At 47.2% G+C, this 12,245-nt stretch overlaps 1 protein-coding gene across 5 annotated transcripts in view; it reads right to left on the bottom strand.

The window, feature by feature from the left end:
- NCKIPSD (NCK interacting protein with SH3 domain) overlaps nt 1-12,245 on the bottom strand; it is a 58,656-nt gene that overhangs the window by 25,906 nt on the left and 20,505 nt on the right. For all 5 annotated transcript variants that reach the window (XM_069027681.1, XM_069027678.1, XM_069027680.1 and 2 more), the window contains 4 exons: nt 10,532-10,644; nt 9,594-9,795; nt 5,087-5,174; nt 2,314-2,939 (listed from right to left, as the gene is read on the bottom strand). In XM_069027681.1, the coding sequence (XP_068883782.1) occupies nt 2,314-2,939; nt 5,087-5,174; nt 9,594-9,795; nt 10,532-10,578 (963 nt within the window). In that variant the 5' untranslated portion in view covers nt 10,579-10,644. The remainder of the gene's footprint in view (nt 1-2,313; nt 2,940-5,086; nt 5,175-9,593; nt 9,796-10,531; nt 10,645-12,245) is intronic.

Genomic DNA, 12,245 nt, shown 5'->3' with positions numbered 1-12,245 from the left:
CTCCTCTCAGATGGGAGATAATCCAACAGACCTGAAGGCAATCACATATCACCAAAACCTACTAATCCAAGTGACTCTCTAGAAGCCCAAAATCCAGGCAGCATCTATATCATCTTTAGGTATGTCTAAATTTCCAATGAGGTCCCATAAAAGCCAGCTCCAGTTTAGACAGTCACTGCAATGCTGCCTTTGAAAAGAGGTTTCAGTCACTTTGTGCATCTTACCCAGTCACTGTGACATTTATCAGGAGCCAGCTCATGGACAAGGAGAGGGGCCATTTCCAAGGCCAGGCCAAATGCGGACACAGGGAAGCCAACCTGGCAGGTTTGCTCCTGCAGATCAGGGTTCCCCAAATAGTATGGTACCTCTGAAGTATCTTTCCTAAGGTGTGAGATCCTCAGCATCCTCCTTGTCTCTGCTGTTCCCCCAACTTAGCCTTAAGTCACCTCTTGAAAAGAGCAGCAGGATGATGTCCCAACATTTTTTATTCTCTAAAAAAAAAAAAAGTCCCTGTGCAGACTCCCTGCTGGAGGAGCAGCAAGGTAAATAAGACGGAAGTGCTACCACTATTCAACCTTCAAAAGGCACTGGGGATAGAAGCAAGGTAATGGATTCTGGAATTGATTTAGTAAACCAGTGAGCTGACTCTAAATTAAGACTGGAATAGGAATAGAAAGGATATAACTAATTAAAGAACGTGATACAAAAGGTTGAAGCAGGTATGGTATCTACTATGAGCAGACCAAAGCTTTAAATCAAAGCTGGTATCTTGCTCTGTTTTATGGAGTTGAAGAAAAAACCTTGAAAAATATGCAAGAGAAGAGTTGCCCGTGTATTTGCATGGATTGGGGAGTAGAGGGATTTCAGAAGTTACAAATTAAAGAAAAAAAGTCCTTGACCTAGAACTGACAACTCAGCAACAATTCTACACAGAAACCCATGAGATTGTGGAATGATTTGGTATAATGAACAACACAAAGCCAATGATAATAATTTGTACCGCTAAACCACACTAGTGAAGCTACGGCAGTGCAGCCAGCCCATAAGTACACATGGCCACCCTCCCAATTGTTAGAGCTGATCTTCTACACCAGGTGAACAACCTCACCTGGGACCAGGCCCCCACATATCAGCAGAGCTGTATCATCTGTGTGGGACACAGAAAAAATGCACACCAGATCAACAACATTTACACCTGAGCACTGAGCAAGCCCATCCAGGCTCTCCTCCTGAAAGCAGTACTGCTCAAGATAGGTATGATGAGGTATAACACGATGGGACAGAACGTCTGCTGTGTCTCCATACGTTACTGGTCATTTTAAAATCCCACAGGTGTCCTAGATGACAGATATTGTATCAGTTACCACTAGATCCATACTCATCCCTGCACCAGCATCAGTTTCTTCCCATCCTTTTCAGGCTGCTCTGCAGCAATGGCCATGAAATCGAGGCTTTCAAATCCCCTCTGCAGAAACCTGGCACTAAATGACTTCTGTGGAATTAAGCTTATTGTATCCTGAGTACAGGTATTAATGATAAAAATAATATTCAAATCTTGGACAAGGTACAAATATCAGAAAACTGAACTTCTCAGCATGCAAGACAGAGCCAGAACATTTGCCTGAAACGGCTAAACTTTTTTGCTGAATCTAGTTCACACATTGACAGGGCATTGTTACTGGAGAAGGAAGCAATTAACCATTGGGTTATGGCCACAAACAGAGACTTGATGATTGCTTACAGGGCCCTCTATTCAGTGCAAACAGTCAACCAGATTATGATTTGATGTCAAACGTGAATGTCATTAGCTCTCCATATTCAAATGCCTCTGAACAGTTCATTATAATCTTGCCATTAGCAATAGAATTCCAATCTTAGATGTTTATATGACGCACACTCCTCAGGGCTGCATTGAGCAAGTGGGAGCTGAAATTTATTATCCCTCTAGCTAAAGCAGAGGGCTGTCCAGGTGCACTTCACCATTTCAATGACTGATGCAGAAGGAGAAATATAAGATTATTTTGACATAAGGTTTATTTAGAACAAGCTCAAGATACTGCTCCAACTCAAGACTATGTCATTCATCTGCAGCTCATTTGGGGAATAAACTCCCCTGTTTTCCACTTCTCTGCTAACAGTACTCGGACTTGGCTTAAACCCCTGGTTCCTCTGGCTGGACATTTACCCCCATCTAGCACCTTTCCCTTGGGATCTCACTGCATTTCTCATCCCAAACATCAGGAGCTCATTGAGCTCACAACACCTTAATGCTCGGTCTGCAGCAGTCCCCACTCCAAGCCCCACACACGTTACCTTACTCTCCACCACGGAGATGAGGATCTGCTCCATGATGCTGCTGGTTGCAGGGACAGAGGTCTGGATGTGGCCGATGACGATGCCGATGGCCACACGGGACAGCTCGTAGCTGAGGTGGGTGTTCCTGCGCACCAGCTCGATCAGTTCGGCACCAATTGTCTTGGGCACGGAGGCCACCAGGCCACTGGGTTCTGCTGGCAGCGATTCCACCCCAGCTGCCTTCTTATCCTCCAGGCAGAGGTTGCTGAAGGCATCAAGGCTCGCAGGGGGGGCCACAGAAGTTTTCTTTACCTGAGAAGTCTTCTCCCCATCCACGTTGTGGGACCTCTGGCTCCCCCCTTCAGCTGGCGGTGCTGGGGCAGCCCTCTTGGACTGGGGAGATTTGCTGGAATCCTTTGGGGAAGTCCCATAACGGGAATGGGTCACAGAGCCGCTGTCCAAATTGCGTGTGATCGTGGTATGGACACTCCGGCTCGGGACAGGGGGTGGAGTGTTGGCAGGACTGGAGGTGGCCGTTGGGAGAGCGGTCTCGGACACAGAAGAAGCAGTGTACAAGGTATCCAGGGATGTCGTGCTTATAGAGGAGGCACTAGAAGCTGACCCAGGAATAATTTCAACAGCATCTGAAAGGGAACAATTAAACATGCCTTAGCAACAGCATCAAAGGAAAAGAGAAAAAAACCAAATTGCTACAGCACAGTCCATTAAAAGGCTCATTGTGCATGCGACCAGAGCAGTTTAACTCCTCTTCCTGCCTCACTTATCTCAAAGCAAAATTGTACCAGTTCTCTCTGGAGCATTCCCACACAATCACCTCTTTAGAAAGGGGAAAGCTACTCTGTTGAGATGAATACCCTTCAAAGGGCTTAGTGTTTTACACAGGGGGAGGGAGGGAGGGACGGACAGAACTAAGAGACAGCAAAGTCTTTTCCCCCGGGTTAGGCTTTTTCTGCGTTAAGGATGTAAGCCCTCACTTTTGAAGGATGGTGTCTCAGAACTGCAAGACACAGAAGGCTTCACACACCAGCCTGCACCTCCCTCTTGCACACACCTCACAGTTAGCACCGACAGTGGAGGAAACACTTGACTGACAACCTCTCTAGTCCCTCCCTTTCAGCACTCTCCAACACTTGATCACGAGCCCTGCAGCCCTGCTAGCACCCCCTGATTTCACTAGCCTCCACACTATCTGCTCTACTGTATTTCTCCCCTCACCTCTAGTTTTGACTGCTCTAGCAGTGGGAATTCCACCTTCCAAGGCAAAAAAACATAACAAGCAAAGAGATATTAAGATTTTTCTTCCCTTTAACCTGGTCTTACATATCGTTTTGATAAATCTTATCCGTTAGTTTCTAGTGGGCAGAAATGTATCTGAGTCCTTCCCTGACTATGAAAACAATTACTTGGGCAAACAGTGGGCTACCTAGAGCTTCCCAGGAGCAGCTGGTGTTAGTGCTGGAAGAGAAGCAGCTGCGCCCCATGGGGAGCCCAGTTCTCAGGGAAGGCAGTTACACACCTCCCACCCGCAAAGGAAGGAGCAGTGGGACAGATGTGAAATGCCTTTGCTGTCCTTCTGCAGGCAACTCCAACCCTTCCTGCTCCATCAGTGCTTGGAGCCCTCTACTAGTCCATCCACCAGTCCCCCAAAAGTAAACACCAGCTAGGCAGAAAAACTGGGCCCTTCACTCCCACACAGGTTCAGCATCCCTCTTTTTCCTCCTCCTCACAGAGGATCAATTCATGAATCATAGCTCCCCCCATGCTTCATTAAATCAAAATAATGAGTTGAATGAAACTGACCTTTGTGAACTCCCACTACTCCAGTGAAAAATGGCTCAATACCATTAAGTACCATTAAGGAAGCTGGTGCTGGTCCCAGATCTCAATTACCTGCAAGTCAATAGCTCTGCCCTGCTCCACACAAGGGGACACGAGTGGGCTTGAGATGGGCTGAGTGTCACCAATGGCATCACTGTCACAGCACAGCAGAGCACTTGGGCAAGCTGGCAGCAAGTCAGCAGGATGAGTACAGCTCTGTCAGCCCAACCACGCTGAAGGCGGAGAAGCTCCTGCCCTGGCCCCATGGTCCTGCTCTCAAGTGCTCCTCACTAGCTGCTCCTCTGCCTGTGGGCAGCACATAAGCAAACATGTCCCTGGTATTATTACTGCTCCTTACAGGCACAAGCCACTGAATTTATGGAAATCCCACCAGTGTACAAAGAAAGTGCTCAACAGATTGGGAGTCAAAAGCAAGACCTGAGACTGCATTAAAAGCCAGTAAGTCCCCCTGGTGAAGTATCACACTCTTCACTGAAAGGGAATACTCCCTCTGCCTTATTGGGAGACTGCCATGGTGTCTGTGGGAGAAAAAGGATCTTAAGCCACTATGGTTGTGCACTGGCCAGACTAGCCACAGGAGCAAGCAGAGTTGCTCCATGGAGAGCACTATGATTCCCGGGGCCATAGGCACTGAAAGAGCAGGAGAATGCTGTACCTGGCACCCATCCACACACTGCTCAGACCCTCCCAAATCAGAACAGGCTTGAAGGAGTACTGGTCACCAGCTCAGGACCATTAGCATTAAAACCTACAGGAATCTCGGCTATATATATTTTATAGATATATTTGTAAGGATATAAACCATATAGGACTTCAGGGAATGGATTAGGATGCTCATCTAAGCACAAACCAGAAGCATTCAGGCCTCATGGCTGTTACATTGCCCAGTGTCCATTTCATGCCCAAGACCTGGAGAGCAGTTTGTCCTTACTTTTAATGGGAGCAGCAATCTGTGTGTTCTTGCGCTTCTCTGGAGGTGGGGGGGTGACAGGAGCAGCACGCCGGGACTGTGGTGGGATCTATAAGGAAAGATTTCAGAGCAATCAAAGGAGGTTGACAATAAAGACATTTTCTTTTACGAAGCCTTCTTTCTCGCGTGCATGTGTAGATTTGTCCTTACATCTCTCTCATCATTTGAGGCAGTTTTCTCAGGAGGACAGATGTTAATAGGCGGCCTCCTAGAAGAACAAAGCAGCACTCAAACTGACTTCATCCCCTCCCTGTGACAGGCAAAGCAGCCCTTGTTTAATTGCTGTGTTCAGCAGCACATGGCACATACGTCGTGTAGACCTGTCAAGCATTTACTCCTCCTTTATTCCAAATGCAATCCCACACACTTACCATGTCTCCACATTACTCTCAATAGCTCCACAGAGGCTGCAAACAGAGTGAGTATTTACACACTCTTCTGGAGAGATCCATTACATCAGCTACAAATACCCTTGCAGACAGACAAGACCAAGGACTGGAAACATGTAAATGCTTTTTCGATGCTTTCAAAGCTATTTCTGCTCATGCAGGGAGAAAATAGGGCTTGACCCTCTGTGCAATACTATGCTACCCATAGCAAGATGCACTGGGAGAAGCTTTGCCAGGGAGTTACATTAACTCTCCACATCTGGGGTTTCTCCTGCAAGTCTCTTCTTCTACGATTGCCAAATAAGCAGTGTATGAGCCCCAGACTCAGATTCCTACACTCATCTTTTCCTGTCAGATCTAAACACCATGATCACCAATATCACTTTCACCCACAATTACTCCAGGGAGGTGCAGCCTCAGGGTTAACCTCTAATCATTAGGGCATCACTGAACACAGCAGCCAAGCCAGGTGGGAGCACGTTGCATCAATACTTCAGTCCCCACAGCCCAGCAGCTCAGGGCCAGGAGACTCTGCTTGGGACTTCTTGGGAATCAGAGCCTGCTGCCTCAAACGTGCCTCTGCTTTTATGGGATATTGCAATCGCTGTCTGTGGCCAAACCTCCCAGGGGAGTATGGGAAGGGAAAGGAGGTGATGGTCTGAATGCCTTGGGTCACCCAGCTTTCAACCATTTGGAATCTATAGTGACATTCAGTCCATCACAAGTGAAAAATTTCCAGGTTATTTTAGCCCTGGAAGAGAAGTTTTTCTGTGTCCTGTCATTGCTGAATAGACCTATATGAACACCACACAGGGCATAGATCTCTGCCACCCCACAGTGAAAATCTGAGACAGGCCCCTGAAGGGTCTCTAACTTATGTAGCTCAGTAGAAGGAGAATGAAAAATGTGCTTTTTTCCCCCCCAGACCCAGGAAGGGCAAAAACCTCCTCTGAAATGGGAGCAAAGATATTTCTGTAAATAAAACACCTTCAAAAGCCACTTCAAACATTCATGACTCGATGTCAAAAGCTAACTATGTGCTCACAGCCCACGTCTAGATCCACTAGACAAGTGAAGACACAGCAGTTTGCACAAAGACTTTTAAAAAAAGATCTTAGTCTCTTTCCCACCCAACACCAAATACATCCAACCTTATACCACGTCATGTGAAAAGTCACTCCTTTACAAGCACCTTCAGCTGGTGAATTAGCATGAGCCACTGCTGCAGACTCCCCGCCTGCATGCCCTGCTCTTGTCAATCCACCCCACATTGTTCTCTGGGTGGAATGCTATCTGATACTTGCATACAGCTTCAAAAATGATCTGTGTCGGTCCAAAAAGAGACTGCACAGCTGAGAGAGGTCAAGCAGATCAGGAGGGGTCTCTGCACTGCATGGTTGGCAGGCTGGCCCCAAATCCAGAAAGCTCAGCTGTGCTAAAAGCAGAGCCCGGTCTGCAGAGTGCTGGAGCTGACAGCACGAGTCAGAGCTGCTTGGCACAGCACGGCCACAATTACTGAGGCAGTGGGATTTAGCAGACAGGCAGGCTCAGAGCTTAGCACAGATGCATGACATTGTTTGGAGATAGCAAGGGTTGGGTCATTCTGGAGTATTGCCATGGCTTCATTAGCCCTTCCAAACTTACCACACAAGTTTAACACAGTTACCACAGGCTAGTGCTTAAATTAATAGATGTACAGCTAATGCTAGCTCAGCCCCTGCCAGTTCAGACAGCCCCACACCACAGTACAAATGGCTGCGGGGAGAATGTGCAGCATCGCAGGAATTTCCCTGTGCTTGCCCAAGCTGCATGGTCAGGAGCTGTGAGATATAACCGATGGCCATCCCCTCCCTCCACCCCATGTCCTAGCCACTGCTTGGGGCCATCAGGAGGATGTACAACACCAATACCCCCAAAGGGAAAGGGAGAAAATATCCTCTGTGCAGCTGCCATGCACAAGCTGACCATGCAGGAGTCCTTGAAGTTCAGATCCCACGTGTCCAGAGGGGGAAATATGAGGGACCTTACCAAAGGTTCAGAGAAAAGCAACTGTACTCGTGTTGAAAGCCTCCCTTTCCCCAGGCCTCTATAAGGGCACTGTGAACTTCCCCAAATCCACAGATTTTACACATCTGCTTCCCTTCCTTCACCCTTTTGCAAGGACTGATAGCAGGCTGTGCTCCCTGTGCTGCTCAAAGACAACAGCTGACTCAACCACAACACTCCCATTCCCTTCGCAGCCAAGCAGGCAAAGAACATCACCACTGTGACTCCTGGGAACAATGTTATTAGAGTAGTACCCTTTAAACAAAATAATAAAACAGTAAACCAAACTAGCAATGTCCCACTCACCTCCTCCTCCAGGCAAACTCTGCCAAGCCAGACACACTGGACTGTAGCAAAGGTTTCTGGAGATGAGCATCACAAACTCACTGAGCATGCACAAATGCAGCAGACTGACTAAAATACTCCAAGAGCCCAACCTCCACTCTTGGCAGCTAGTATGGCAGCAGCCCCAGCCTCCCACCTTATGCTGACTGTGGAGGAGCTGAAGATAAGCTCAGCACAAGTGCCCTCACCAAGTACTGAAGCCAGTTCAGTCCTGGGAGCAAAGCCACTGAGAGGAAATTTGCACTTCAAATTTTGCTTAAGTTTTCAGATGCAAACACTGAGTGCACCTGAAAATCCCAAGCAATGAAAAGCACATGCCAAGACCTTTGCTCCTCTGGAGCTAGTGAGAAAGTTTAGATTTCAGCAGGTCTCCTCTTAGGTTACTGCATAACCAGTGGAAGAAAGCAATGCTGCTTCCTCCACTTTGTATTTTCAAAGGGCACAGGAAATCCACCAACTGAGCTGTTAAAATCTCAAGGAGCCCTTTCAGCACAGGGCTAAGCTGGAAGCCCTTCAACTGCATTCTCAGTGCCACCCAGACAGAAACAGTTCTTTGTCAGCCAAGGAAATTTGTCTTCCTCCTTTTTGGCAAGCAACCAAACCACAGACCAGATAAAGACAGGGAACCAGCATGGAGAATGGGCTGTACGGTGCCCCATTTGCTCAGCCCATAATGTACAGGCTTGAGAATGGAGCTGGTTTGACTGCCAAAGAACAAAAACGAATACTGAGGAGAAAAATGGGCTTTGTAGGAATTGCTATGTTCAGCCAGAGCGAGCCAGAGCTACCTTTCATCTCCCCAAACTCACAGTTCTTCATGTGTAAAACAAGCCTCATCTGCTAGGGATGACAGTGTATCAGTACCTTATAAACGCAATGCCTCCAAACACTTGGCCCAGAGAGATGAAGAAAAACTACAGTGCACGTGTTCATCTGTAGGAGGAATAAAAAATCTCCATGCTCATCCTTGCTTGGCGCCTTTAGCCCTAACATCCAGCTACACCTACACAGGGAAATCTGGCACATCATTCATCCCCAACAGACACAGCCTCCATCCTAGGCTGCTACTTCAAAGCCTCACTGACGCCGCACTGTAACCTTGGAACTGCGTGTCACTGAGATAAAAAAAGATCTGCTCTAAATCTGATTTCCTGCAATTTGCCTTTAATTCATCATGATAAGCAACCTTCAGACAAAGCAGGATCTTTGGGGTTTTTTTGGCTTTTTGTTTTGTTTTGAGTAGTATAAATAGGCAGCCACAGCAGATAAAATGCTTAAGGACCAGTGATCTTGTGCAGACATAACAAGGGAGAAATGAAGCAGTGCTGAGTGCTTGGAGGGGGCTCTGCTGCTCATGTCAAAACTGCCTTTCAAAGCATTCTCCAGGGAGCCTGCAACTCTTTTAGAAAGTTGCCAAGAGATAGTCACACAGTATAAAGTGGATTTTGCATGCTCCCATAAAACCGTGGACCCTCAAGGATTCCAAAAAGCATGACAAGTGTAAATAGCAAAGGGACTGTTCCAGATTTCTTACACCGAGACACCAACACTTTATACCGCAGTAATCCCAGGTCAGCAACACAAACACTTGATTTTTAACTTCAGCTGCAAAGGCATTTTATTCAACAGGACAAGCAATGTCACACCACCAAAGGAGGAAAACCTAGCAAGTGTCCAGCCACTGTTACCTGATAGAGACCCTCATCGTCCTCCTCGAACTCGGTGTTGGGGAGGCTGTGGTGTCGCTCGTACCCCGTCCGGCACACCCCGTTGGGCTGCCGGGACACATCCAGGTGGTGGTCACTGGTGGACTGAGTCATAACCGTCCCCTGCGGGGTGGGAGAGTGGCTTTTACGGGACACAGTCTCCTTCCGGTGATGGATCAGTTTTCTGAAACGGAATGATGACATCAGGAAGAGCAAAGCTCAAGGGAGTGACCATGCTGCAACATTTCAATTATTTTTTAATGATTTATTGCATTTGGGCTATATATACCAGAATGGGCTACATTACTCTGAACACCAACTCCAGTTTCATTAACAACTAAGGAAGCACTTCTGGGGGAGGAAGGAAGAGGCTTTGCAAGAGCCCATAATTTATTCATCAGTTCACTGGAGAAAAATGCCTCTTCCTCGGGGGAGAGTCACATATTGCATTGCAAGCTTCAGAAATTGCCTGCACTTTAGAATTGCTGTTCAACTGAGATTAAACCAGCATGCCTCAGCACAGAGTGTGAGGTGTCAGAGAAAACAAAAATTCTCCTCACAAGCAATTATTTGAGAACATATTAAAGACTTTGTGTCACATGCCAACAACCTCTACAATTCCTGGCTGGTAAAGCAGAGAAAATGCAGCCAGAAAGGTTTTGGATTTCTCCTCCAAGCCTACAGTGGCTGAGAATCTCCTCTTCTTGGCATGCACAGGGATAGAGAAGCAAGGCCAAACCTCCACTTTGCTGGACACAGTCATCAGGAGGAGCAGCAGCAGCTCAAATGCTGGCAAACTCTGAGTGCAGCAGCACTCTGCAGCAAAGGGGCTCAAATCAACATCCAACATCCCTCAAGGACAGAATGACACTATGACCACCCTTCATCTACCAGCTCTCCCAGATGCCCATCATACTTACTGGAGGACATCTCTCTGCTCCAGGTTGTATTTTCCCCCATTCTTCATGGCTGCATTGTGCACAGCCTCAATGGCACGGTCAATGGACTGGAGAACCACATCCTGCTCCAGCACCTGAGAAAAAACATCCAACATGCTACTGTGCCCTTCAGCTGAGGTTCTTTTGCACCAGAGCTTATGGCAGGAGAGACCACAGTACAGGAAACTCCCAGAGTTTGTGTTAGGGAAAGAAAGTCAGAGTTACAAGCACCAAAGTCCAATGATTCCTACAGGGAGACCAGAGACAAAGCTTCAGGACCATGCAGCAGCCTTGAATATTTAGCCTCCTGCAGGGAGGTTTTGAGATCCCCCTGCAAAGCGAAGCTTATCCCAAGCCCAATTATTCCTACTCTTGCTGCCCTACTATGGAGCAAATTCACAACTGTGAACGTGACAGTTGAAATCTGGTGGCCTCCAGAGTCTATTGACTCTGGATGGGGGTTTTTTTGCTCACTTTTTTCTTGATGGTTTTCATACTTGGTTTGTAACTTGAAGCATCTTTTCCAAATCTCCACCCAAGCTGTGACAGTAACATTTATTCCTCCCGCCAGCCAGCCTAGCACTCCTTACTGCAGTTAAAATAAACAGCAGCCTTGAAAGAAGAAACACCAAAGACACCACTCTCTGAGCTCACACAGGAGGCTAGAAGGGGAACAGGAAGATAAAGCAGGTTTCTATACTTGTGACACTCTAAAAGGCTGTGTTTATTAACAGTTGACGTGCCTTCAGGAGAAAAGACCTTTACAGGACTAAGGCAGAAGGCAAAGGACACACTACTGAGTCTTTGACCCACAGGTCCCCCATAAGCTGCCACTGGTGCCAGCACCATCCATTTGCTCCCACTGCTCCAGCCTCAGCCCACGCACAAGGGAAGGAAGGGAATGCTCGGGCTCCAGTGCTCACTGCAGCTGTTTGAACACTAAATCCTGCCTTTATCTTCACCTGCTTTGGCCCCCCCCTCCCTGCATCAGAGCAACTATTTATCCAGCCAAGGAGCGGCTGGATTCTCATCAAGGATGCACCTTAATTGGCCTTAGGGGGCTGCAGAGCACAGAAGGGAAGCCCTCCCCACCAGGGCGAAAGTGCCTGCCTCCATAGCACTGGCATGCAGTTTCTGATAACATGCTATGTATTATTTATATCCTGATTAATTGCTTAACCAAATGTGAATTAACAGCTACCGCAGACTATGGGGAAAAAACAAGGTATGGATGAGGGGCCTCTTCTGCAATACTCAGCTTTGAAAAATGTAGGAGGGGTTTTTTTTGTTTGTTGGTTTTCCCAAGAAAGACAGAGAAGAAAGCATGTGGGGAAAACTTTAAAAATAAAACCAAATTTATTAAAGTATCAGGTCAAGAACAAAACCAACACTCAGAACTCAACTTTGGGATGAAGCTCCAAGCAGCCCCATATGGCCTAGGGATATAGCCTAGGGAGCATTTCGCCACCTCTAACTACAGAACTAAGTAAGGAAATGGAGCAAAGTGTATTTGGACACATTCCAAGGGGGGTTGGAAGGAACAGCAAGTTATTTCAGAGAATTCACCTCCTTTTCTGAGAAGATAAGAGAAAATTACAGCAAGCTGCATGCTCTCTCTGGGAAAGGGGAGCAGTGAAGAAGTCTCCAGCACTGCTTCTCCAGGGGAATGCTAGTGTTTTTCTGAGTGCCACAGACC

Source organism: Aphelocoma coerulescens, chromosome 12 (assembly GCF_041296385.1).
Source record: "Aphelocoma coerulescens isolate FSJ_1873_10779 chromosome 12, UR_Acoe_1.0, whole genome shotgun sequence".
In the NCBI taxonomy this organism is placed as follows: Eukaryota; Metazoa; Chordata; class Aves; order Passeriformes; family Corvidae; genus Aphelocoma; species Aphelocoma coerulescens.
The sequence above is the reverse complement of the archived record's forward strand: the minus strand, read 5'-3'. Positions and strand labels throughout refer to the sequence as shown.